Here is a 12,008-nt window from a genome sequence, read left to right on the forward strand (position 1 = left end):
GCCACAACTTTTTTTGTTTTTTATCACCATATATACGAAAATATATGATAAGGACTTACCCTGCACGCGAACCTAATTTTTCTATTTGAAAACTTTTATCAATTAGTAATTCGATTAATTCTAAAAAAAATCATAAATATAAATAGGGATGACAATTTCATTAAATAAAAAAACATATGAATATGAAAAGAATTTTTATATCCGATTATAATAAATGAATATTCGGATATGAGTATAAAGGTGAATATAATACAATTCTATTCATACCCTACTTGATATCCCATATGTATATATATATATTTTTATTAAAAAATAAATTTTTAACTCACTTTTCGTCTTAGAAAAAAATTTAATTTTTCTCTTTATTACTGATAACTACATTGAAATATTTTTTTAAAAAATAAAAATGATAAAAAGTAATAGGATGATGAATAAAATATAAATATCCAAAACTCGGACGGTATAAAGATGAATATAAAAATTAAATATCTAATGAGTATGATAATATATATGAATATAAATATAATAAATGAAGATGAATAAAAGAATATAAAATCTTACTTAAATCCTATTCATACCCTCCCTATATATAAGTTATTAATTTTTTTTAAAATACTAATACATGAAGAAATCCGCGGCGTAATGTCTGCAGAACAGTAAAATTCATTATATATATATCTGCTCGTGAGTCGTGACTCCTTGAATGGCATGCCGAAGGGGCAAGACTGGCTTCCATTCATCATGTCGTTCATTTTGTCATTATTTTTAATTATTAATTATGAGGCAGATCCATGATTAAAGTTCATGGTTTTGGAACCATTCTTTAATCCGTTTCGGCCATTTGTGGATTTCACTCGTGTTAGTCATGATTAGGACGGTAAACGAGTCGAACTAAGTCGAGCTTTGGGATATTTAAGCTTGTTTGATAAGAGAACCAAGTCGAGCCGAGCTGAGCCCAGCTTACAATGAACCAAGCTTTTGAAATGAGTATTCAAACTTGGCTTAGTTTATTTTTTATAAGCTTGAGCTTATTTGAACCTTGACTTGACTGTTAGGACCAAAAGTAGCTAGAGGGGGGGTGAATAGCTCGTCGCGTTCGCTCGGTGCTCGGCGTTGCTTGTTTCTTCAAGAATATGCAGCGGAAAATACAGAAACAAATACAACCACGCTAACACTAGGATTTTACTTGGTATCCACCTCCAAAGGAGGTGACTAATCCAAGGATCCACACCACGCACGCACCCTCCACTATGAAACACTCCTTTTCGGTAACTACCGAGGGCGGAGAAGCCCTACAAGACTCTCGATACAAGAAGAAGGAAAGGGAAACAAAATACAAGCACAAAGCTTATAATGAATGCAGAAAACCCTAACCCTAGCTTCTCTTCTTGCCTTTGATCCGCCTCTTGACTCGGAGAGCTTCCAAGAACCTTCAAGAACTGGCGATCACGAGCTTTGAGAGTGCTGTGGAGGAGCTGGCGAAGATCTGAGATGAAACGGTGAAGTTCTTACCGCAGCCATCGAACGCCTGCAGCTATAAACGACGCCAACGGTCGGATCCCGATCGATTCGAATGTTCCCAATCGATCGGGGAGGCTTTGGATCGATCCACGGATCGATCCGGGCGCTCGCTCCAAACACGCTGGATCGATCCACGGATCGATCCGGCGCTATCGCGCGGCGACCGTCCCAATCGATCCACCGATCGATTGGGACATCTGATCGATCAAGGATCGATCCGGAAGCTCTGTTGGGGCAGTGCGGATCGATCCAGCGACGATCGAGCTGAATCGATCAGCGATCGATCCGGGGATCGATCAGCGATCGATCCAGAATATCGCCCCGGATCGATCCAGCACTTGGTTTTGTCCAAAACCAAGTCCTAAACCTCCCAAACCAATATCCGGTCAACCTTGACTGTTGGTATGTCATGCCCAGCATCTAGTCACTTCCTTGACCGCTAGGACTCCCTTACCAAGTGTCCGGTCAATCCCTTTGACCCACTTGGACTTTTCTCTGTGCCAAGTATCCGGTCAATCCTTTGACCTACTTGTCTTTCTTTCATGCCAAGTATCCATCAATCCTTTGACCTACTTGGACTTCCCAACACCGGATGTCCGATCATCCTTGATCCATCTGGATTTTCCCTTGCCTGGCTCACTCACCGGGACTTTCACCTAGCTTCACTCACTAGGGTTTTCCATCCGCCTAGCTTCACTCACTAGGACTTTCACTGGCTTCACTCAGGGATTTCCATCGCCTAGCTTCACTCACTAGGACTTTCACCGGCTTCACTCACCGGATTTCCATCCGCCTAGCTTCACTCACTAGGACTTCATACCTGGCTTCACTCACGGGACTTTCCTGACTGGCTTCACTCACCGGGACTTTCATTTTGCCTAACATCCCAGTTAGGACTTCCCAATCAAGTATCCAGTCAACCTTGACCTACTTGACTCTTCTTCAATCAATATCTTATTGTCAAACATCTAAACCCAAACCAAGACTCAGCTTGGTTACCCAGGTCAACCTTGACCTGAGGGATATTGCACCAACAATCTCCCCCTTTTTGATGTTTGACAATACCACAATAACACTTACAATCCCATATGTAAGTTAGGCTAATCCCATAGCCTCCTTCTTCATGCCACTAGGTAATGAAAGCATAAATTAAGCTCTTCATTCTCCCCAAGAGGGCAAACTCCCTCTAGGTAATGAAAGTCTAACTTACTCCCTTTCATGAGTCCTTTCATTCTCCCCCTATGACCTTCCCATAGGTAATGAAGGACTAAGCTTAACCATACATTCTCCCCCTATTGGCACACATCAACCCATCGTTGGACACACATCAACCTATGCTCCAATTCTGGGCACACTTCAACAAATCCATTTGTTGAAGACTCTCCCCCTGAAGAGTTGCTCATCGTTGTTCACAACATCACTCGTTGTGATCAACACGATAATGAAGGTCTCATACCCTTCATTTATCCTTAACTTCTCCCTCAATGTAGACAACTACCCAACCTTGAGCATTATCTACCACTTGAGTGTCCACTTGAAATAATGAGGATATCCACTCCCCATTTTTCCCATTTCAAGTTTAAATGCTCAACCTTGAGCAAGTCCACAACAGAAGGTTAACCACCTTCCAAGGTTCATGAAAAATAATTTTCATGTCTTTAAAGAGTCCCTCCCCCTAAAGACATGGTGGTAACTTTTATCATTGCACCAACAATGACTTGGAATCCCTAAAACATTAGGAAACCCAAATTTAGAAGTTTTGAGGTTCAAATATTCAAAATTTGAAACAACCTCAACCTAAACTTCTACTTAGTCTTCGTTAACCAATCCATCCTTGTTTTCAACATGAAAACACCCTTTGTATGTATACAAATGTATTTAAGGGGTTTGGAATGGTTACCTAGACTCAAAGAGGTTCAAAGATGCTGAGATCAGGCCTTCCCCAAAATCAAGAACTTGGATCGATTGGAGTTGGGTTCCAATCGATTGAACCTTTCGAATCGATCCACGGATCGATTCGAGACTCCTGAATCGATCGGCTGATCGATCCAGTGACTCTGATTGCAAGCCGTTGAATCGATCCATGGATCGATTCATGGAACTCCAATCGATCCATGGATCGATCAGACTCGATAGTTGCTGAAATTCCATTTCGGTCAACTTGAAACCCTAGAAAATTCTACAAAAATCCAAAATTATGAAATTTCGTGTAGACATTATTTAGGGCATACCTAATCATGGAAAAATAGCTTTTATGAAAATACATCATATTTTCAAAGATTGACACAAACTTGAAAACTTGCAAAACTTTAGTGTTTTCTTCAAGTTTGTGTCTAACTATTCAATGGTGATTACTATCAAAAGATAGCCTTCACCAAGGTTTTCCAAAACATTTTAAAAACATTTTCAAAACCAATATCCCATCATGTTCCTTGGGCATAATGCACATGACTTGTACATTAGCTTTCCCAATGATGGGAAAACACATAACTATGTGTTTTGATGAATTTAAAACTCAAAGGAATGCACTAAATCAACATCTTGAGCTTTGTTCATCATCCTAACATCTCACTTGTATATAATATGCACTAAAACACATACAAGTCACCTTAGAGGTATTTGTGAGATGTAAAATTTGGTTTTGCCCTATTCTAGGGATCATGCATATCTATCTAGGCATTTTAGAGATATTAGACATCCACCCAGGATGTCACTTGTCAATAAGTGTCGTTAGATGCCATTTGTCCTTAATTATAAGGAATTAAACTTAATGCATGATTATGTTATGGCATACATCAAAAGAAAATAATTTTCAAAAGAAAATATCCTATTGCTACATGATGTATGAATGTCATGACATGGTATTTTTTTTTTTAATTTTTCATAATAAAACATGAATGTAAAAATAGACATGATGTCATGGCATATGATGGGCAAACAATCATGGCAAGATTTAGCATAAATAAAATATACCTAGATTAACTATCTAAGTATCCTTAAAGTCTTAGCTAAACTTACACCTTAAACCTAGATTGCCCTAAAGTGCTTCAAGAAAATGCCAAAGCCTAAGTTTGCATTTCTTATTCCCTTGATTAATTTATGCCAATTAAAATAAACATGTCCTCAAATGTTGGCATATTCCATTTTTCCTCAAGAGTAACACTTTTAAATTTAAGGCCCGGATTGCCTTAAATTGCCTAAGAACATACCAAAAACCCAACTTGATAGTTCTTATTAATTTTCCAATATGTGCCATTTAAGATTAAAATCAATTCTTCCACCATTAGGCACATTTTACTCTTTCAAGGAGTAATCAATAATTCCATTTCATTTTCAAAGGTTAACAAAAACCTTGAAAATGCTCCTTGAGTGTCAATTTCCTCAAAGTTGGGTTAACTACCCTTCTAATCGGAGTTGACACTCTCTAACCCATCTATGGGGTAGAGAAGATGCTCCTAGGAACCCAACACCTATTGGTGCTCCTTGGATGCTCTAGGTACTCACTAGGGATAACTTCCCTAGATACCTTCCTAGTGACCTTGTTGGGCTTCTTAGAAGCCTTGGTCACTTTTTCTAGGTCGACTCTAGGGATAACCTCCCTTGTGACCTTGTTTGTGACTTTCTTAGACTTCTTAGAAGTCTTAGTCATATTTATTGCAAAAATACTCTTAGGGATGACTTCCCTAGTATTTTTGGCTTGACCACTAGACCTAGGGTTTGTTCCATAACTATATGGAACTCTATGGTAAGAGGGCACATCCTTCTTAGCCTTTGGTTTGTATCCCAAACCTCTATGGCCATTGGATGTCTTTTGTACCCCCTAAACCTAGGTTATGCTCATTTTGCCCTAATAGGATATTTTCCATCCTTTTTAGGGTCTTTTCAATTTTATCAAGTCTTGACCTCAAGACTTGATTTTCCATCACTAAGTCCTTAGTTTTTGGTTTTTCATTTGATCCATGAGCATTTTTGTTTCTAGGCTTGTATCTTACATCCTTAGAGTTATCGCCTAGGTTTTTACCTACATTCCTAGCCTTAGGGATAGTAGTTTTGGCATGTAGGGCCACATGCTTTTCCTTAAAGCCCTCATGCTTCCTATTCTTATGGTAAATCGCATTAAAATGATAAAAATTTGACCTAGCATGCTTTTTACCATTTTGCAAGGGAATAGGCTCAACAAAAGTTACCTTCCTTTTTACCTTGGAGGCTCCCCCTTGACTAGTGCCTCCTTGAGCCTTGACCATCTTCTTCCCCTTGGGGCATTGACTTCGGTAATGCCCTTTTTGTTGACACAAGAAGCACACAATGTGCTCCTTGCTCTTCTTTGTCCCGGGGGTGGTCTCCTTGGGCTTCTCCTTGCCCTTTTGTGCCACTTGGCCCTTCTTCTTGGCCAAGTTGGGACACTTGCTCTTATAGTGCCCATGTTCCCTACACTCAAAACATATTATATGATTTTTATTATTAATTGAAATATTTATACCTTCTTGTATAGGGATGACACTTGCTCCTCCATTTGATATTTCTTGAATTTCAGAGGTGGCACCATCTTCTTCTTCTTCACTTGACCCGGATGTAGAAGCTTCTCCTTCTTCTTGATCCGGTGTCACCAAGGATTGCTCCCCCTCAATCCTAGAGGTGGAGGCTTCATCATCTTGAATATGAAACAAGGAGTATGCTCCCTCCTTGTTCCCTTCGGTGCATTCCCTTGAGGATGAAGCTTCTTGGATTTCCTCTTCTTCGGAGGTTGAGCATCTATCAACCTCGGAGTCCTCCTCTTGGTCTTGATCCAATGAGTCGCCCTCTTTGGATTCTTCATGATCTTGTACAGTGGAGGGGATCTCTTCATGAAGCTTGGCCAATTTGCTCCAAAGCTCCTTGGCATCTTCGAATTCTCCAACTCGAGCCAAGATGTGGCTAGGCAATAAGTTGACCAGAAGCTTGGTCACTTTGTCATTTGCCTCGCCCCTTTGAATTTGCTCTGAGCTCCATCTGCTTTTCTTTAGAAGCTTGCCCTTGGAGTTCGTTGGAGCTTTGAAGCCTTCCATTAGAGCAAACCATTGCTCTATCTCCATCATCAAGAAATTTTCAATTCTTGATCTCCAAGAATCGAAGCTTGTGGATGTGTATGGTGGAGCCACCCTTGTATCAAATCCAAGTCCATCTTGGAATTGCATCTTGAAGTTGAGCTTCTTGAATTCTTTGACTTTGATGAATTTGCTCCAACTTCTTCACCCTCTAGCTTTTCTTGATATGTTTGCCCCTTCCGGCGGTGATTCCGGTGAAGAGCAACCTCGCTCTGATACCACTTGTTAGGACCAAAAGTAGCTAGAGGGGGGGGGTGAATAGCTCGTCGCGTTCGCTCGGTGCTCGGCGTTGCTCGGCGTTGCTTGCGTTGCTTGTTTCTTCAAGAATATGCAGCGGAAAATATAGAAACAAATACAACCACGCTAACACTAGGATTTTACTTGGTATCCACCTCCAAAGGAGGTGACTAATCCAAGGATCCACACCACGCACGCACTATGAAACACTCCTTTTCGGTAACTACCGAGGGCGGAGAAGCCCTACAAGACTCTCGATACAAGAAGAAGGAAAGGGAAACAAAATACAAGCACAAAGCTTACAATGAATGCAGAAAACCCTAACCCTAGCTTCTCTTCTTGCCTTTGATCCGCCTCTTGACTCGGAGAGCTTCCAAGAACCTTCAAGAACTGGCGATCACGAGCTTTGAGAGTCTTGTGGAGGTGGCGAAGATCGAGATGAAGCGGTGAAGTTCTTACGACCATCGAGCGCTGCGGTATAAGCGGCGCCCGGTCGGATCCGATCGATTCGAATGTTCCCGATCGATCGGGAGGCTTTGGATCGATCCACGGATCGATCCGGGCTCGCGAGACACGCGCTGGATCGATCCACGGATCGATCCGGCGCTTACTCCCAATCGATCCAGCGATCGATTGGGACATCTGATCGATCCACGGATCGATCCGTGGATCTCTGGTTCAATTGATCGCCCGATCGATCGATCGAGCTGAATCGATCCATCGATCGATCCAGCGGTTTTGTCCAAAACCAAGTCCTAAACCTCCAAACCAACATCCGGTCAACCTTGACTGTTGGTATGTCATGCCTAGCATCTAGTCACTTCCTTGACTGCTAGGACTCCCTTACCAAGTGTCCGGTCAATCCCTTTGACCCACTTGGACTTTTCTCTGCATCCAGTCGATCCCTTTGACCTACTTGGACTTTCTTTCATACCAAGTATCCGATCAATCCTTTGACCTACTTGGACTTCCCAACACCGGATGTCCGATCATCCTCGATCCATCCGGATTTCCCGGCTTCACTCACGGGACTTTCACCTAGCTTCACTCACTAGGGTTTTCCATGCCTAGCTTCACTCACTAGGACTTTCACGGCTTACTCACCAGATTTCCATCCGCCTAGCTTCACTCACTAGGACTTTCACGGCTTCACTCACGAGTTTCCATCCTAGCTTCACTCACTAGGACTTCCACTGGCTTCACTCACGGGACTTTCTGGCTTCACTCACGGGACTTTCATTTTGCCTAACATCCAGTTAGGACTTCCCAATCAAGTATCCGATCAACCTTGACCTACTTGACTCTTCTTAATCAATATCTTGTTGTCAAACATCTAAACCCAAACCAAGACCTGGTACTCAGTCAACCTTGACCTGAGGGATACTGCACCAACAATCTCCCCTTTGATGTTCGACAATACCCCTTACAATCCCATATGTAAGTTAGGCTAATCCCATAGCCTCCTTCTTCATGCCACTAGGTAATGACCGGACACTTGGTAAGGGAGTCCTAGCAGGTCAAGGGAGTAACTAGATGCTAGGCATGACATACCAACAGGTCAAGGTTGACCGGATGTTGGTTTGGGAGGTTTAGGACTTGGTTTTGGACAAAAACCAAGTCTTTGGATCGATCGATGGATCGATCCGGGCTCTGATCGTCGATGGATCGATCCGGACTGTCAATGACGAGCTTACGGATCGATCCGTGGATCGATCAGATGTCAATCGATCGGTGGATCGATTGGGGCTTCTGAGGAATGGCCGGATCGATCCGTGGATCGATCCGTGGTTCGCGATAGGCGCTGGATCGATCCGTGGATCGATCCAAGCCTCCCCGATCGGGAACAATTGAATCGATCGGGATCCGACCGTTGGCGTCGTTTATACTGCAGCGTTCGATGGGCTGCGGTAAGAACTCACCGTTCATCTCGGATCTTCGCGGCTCCTCCGGACTCTCAAAGCTCGTGATCGCGGTTCTTGAAGGTTCTTGGAAGCTCTCCGTAGAGGCGGATCAAAGGCAAGAAGAAGCTAGGGTTAGGGTTTTCTGCATTCATTGTAAGCTTTGTGCTTGTATTTTGTTTCCCTTTCCTTCTTCTTGTATCGAGAGTCTTGTAGGGCTTCTCCGCCCTCGGTAGTTACCGAAAAGGAGTGTTTCATAGTGGAGGGTGCGTGCGTGGTGTGGATCCTTGGATTAGTCACCTCCTTTGGAGGTGGATACCAAGTAAAATCCTAGTGTTAGCGTGGTTGTATTTGTTTCTGTATTTTCCGCTGCATATTCTTGAAGAAACAAGCAACGCCAAGCAACGCCGAGCACCGAGCGAACGCGACGAGCTATTCACCCCCCCTTTAGCTACTTTTGGTCCTAACATTGACTGCTTGGTTCGTTTAGATGTTCTCAAGCTCTCAATTCAAGCTTGGCTTAAGCTTGGTTTGAGTTTGGCTTGAGCTTGGTTCGAGCTTGGCTTGAGCTTGGTTCGAGCTTGACTTGAGCTTGGTTCGTTTATATGTTATCAAGCTCTCAATTCAAGTTTGTTTGATTGTTTGAAACTTTTAATTGCTTGATTGGTTATTAAAATTGATAATTTAAATTTATTTATTTATTTATTTAATTTAATTATTTATTTAGGATATTGAAAAGAGTTTTATTAATAAATATGTTTCGTGAACATTGTTCACGAACGTTAACGAGCTGAACACATATGTGTTCAAACTTGTTTGTTTAGCTTAACAAGTTGTTTAAGCTTGTTTGTTTAATTAATTCTATGTATATTGAACGAACATAAACAAAACTCTTACCAAATTGAATATCAAACTTGTTAACGAACGCTTGGTTCATTTACAATCCTAGTCATGACCCGTCTCCTCGTCTCGAATTGCCCGAATGCGGACAACCTGCTTAGCTTGGCCAAGTTCGATCCGTAAGTCCTTCAAAGCCCTAACGGATCAGATCGTGCAATGGATGAGGTCGGCAATCACAGGCCACCGCGTTGTCGCCTTGGCGGCGGCGCCGGACCTCCGCGCGTATGGCTTTCTCCTCCAGCGCTGGGCCGACGGCGGCTGCCTCCGCGAGGGCCAGAAGCTTCACGCTCGCCTCGTCGCCCTCGCCGTCGTTCCGTCCAACTTCCTCGCCTCCAACCTCATCTCCCTCTATTCCCGCTGTGGCCGCCTCCAGGACGCCCGGCGCCTGTTCGACGATATCCCTCACCGAAATATCTTCTCCTGGAACGCTATGCTCCTTGCCTATGCTCTCCATGACCACGCCTCTCTGGCGGTGCGCCTCTGCTCCTCCCTCCCCGCTTCCATCCCTCCAGACGCATTCACCCTTTCCGCTCTCCTCAAATCTCTCACCTCCCTCCCGGCCTCCTCCCATCACAGGTCCATACACGCGCTCGGCCTCCGGCGAGACCTTGTCAGCGACATCTTCGTGTCCAACGGCCTCATCACCTCTTACGCGCACGCGGATGATTTAGTCTCCGCTCGAAGGCTGTTCGACGAAATGCTCGTGAGGGACATCGTTTCCTGGAACGCGATGCTCTCTGGCTACTCGCAAAGCGGCCACTACGAGGAATGCTTGCAATTGTATCGGGAGATGGAAGCAGGGCCCGACGGCGTCCTTCCTAACGCCGTCACCGTGCTGAGCGTGTTGCAGGCTTGCTCTCGGCTCGAGAACCTAGCATTCGGCTTGGAAGTTCATCGCTTTGCTGTGGAGCATGATGTCAAGATGGACCGCGCCGGCTGGAATTCGATCATCAGTTTCTATGCCAAATGTGGGTGCTTGGATTATGCCCGCCAAGTGTTCGATGAAATGAGCGACAGAGATGGTGTCACTTACAGCACGTTGATCACTGGGTACATGAGCTACGGGCTCGTCGCTCCGGCTATTGATCTCTTCCAGAAAGCGGATTCTCCAGTCCTCAGTACGTGGAACGCTATGATCGCTGGTCTAGCGCAGAATGACAGCCATGGTCAAGTTCTGGACTTTCTGCGTCGGATGCAAGCCTCTGGTTTCCGTCCCAATGCAGTAACCCTTTCTTCTGTTTTCCTAACACTTGCATTCTATTCGAACTTGCTCGGAGCTAAACAAGTCCATGGTTTCGCAATCAGAAGTGACTACGAGCAGAACATCTACATAACGACTGCTCTCATCGACACCTATGCTAAAGCTGGCTCATTGGAAGCTGCTCGGCGAGTTTTCGATGCAACGACAAGTAGAAGTCTCATCATTTGGACTGCAATCATATCATCTTACGCTGCTCACGGTGACGTAGAAGCTGCCCTTCACTTGTTCAATGAAATGCTCGAAGCAGGAATCAAGCCCGACCACGTGACCTTCACGGCGGTGCTGTCTGCCTGTGCTCACGCCGGGGCAGTAGATGAAGCTCGCAGGATCTTCGACGCCATGCTTCCCGCCTATGGCGTTCCACCGAAGATGGAGCACTATGCATGCATGGTCGGAGTCCTTAGCCGCGGCGGAATGATTAGAGAGGCTGCTGAGTTCATCGAAAAGATGCCATTTGAGCCAAACTGCAAGGTGTGGGGTGCGCTGCTCAATGGAGCAACGGTATATGGTGATGTTGCACTTGGGCAGCTTGCCTTTGCACATCTGCTGGAGATTGAGCCTGAGTGCACAGGGAACTACATTCTCATGGCGAATTTGTACTCCAAGGCTGGGAGATGGGAAGAAGCAAAGATGGTGAGGGGGCGGATGAAGGAGATAGGATTGGAACACGTTCCGGGTTGCAGTTGGATTGAGACCTGCGATGGTCCGCAGTCATTTGTAGCTGGCAATACGTCGAACACGAGATCTGCAGAAATATGTGCAATATTACAAGGATTGCTGGGATTGATGAGGGAGGAAGGTTATTCTTCCTTTGAAGAGTTAGAGGAGGATTACTAGTACATTATATATTTATATTGGTTCCAATATTGTTTTGAGGATAAATCCATGTGATAATCAATTAATTTACTGATCAGTTTTGGCCTTTAGGAATTATTATTATCAGTTTATTTTTTTTTTTCAAATTTTTTATTTCAACATTCAAATCTTTATTTTCCAGGTTAGTGGATGATATTTTCCATCTTTTCTAATCCTACCTGGATACTATAATCTATTAATTTTAATGTTATGTCTGATGGGCCGGCCCGGTTGCAGGCCACAGCCGAGCCC

General features: G+C 43.8%; 1 protein-coding gene across 1 annotated transcript; it reads left to right on the top strand.

The window, feature by feature from the left end:
- Window positions 1-9,706: 9,706 nt before the first annotated feature.
- On the top strand, window positions 9,707-11,814 carry LOC122001174 (pentatricopeptide repeat-containing protein At2g37310-like). The gene has a single exon (XM_042555778.1). The coding sequence runs from the start codon at window positions 9,723-9,725 to the stop codon at window positions 11,736-11,738; it is 2,016 nt and encodes a 671-aa protein (XP_042411712.1). The 5' UTR covers window positions 9,707-9,722; the 3' UTR covers window positions 11,739-11,814.
- Window positions 11,815-12,008: the final 194 nt, after the last annotated feature.

The sequence above is a fragment of the Zingiber officinale genome, chromosome 7A (assembly GCF_018446385.1).
Source record: "Zingiber officinale cultivar Zhangliang chromosome 7A, Zo_v1.1, whole genome shotgun sequence".
Taxonomy (NCBI): domain Eukaryota; kingdom Viridiplantae; phylum Streptophyta; class Magnoliopsida; order Zingiberales; family Zingiberaceae; genus Zingiber; species Zingiber officinale.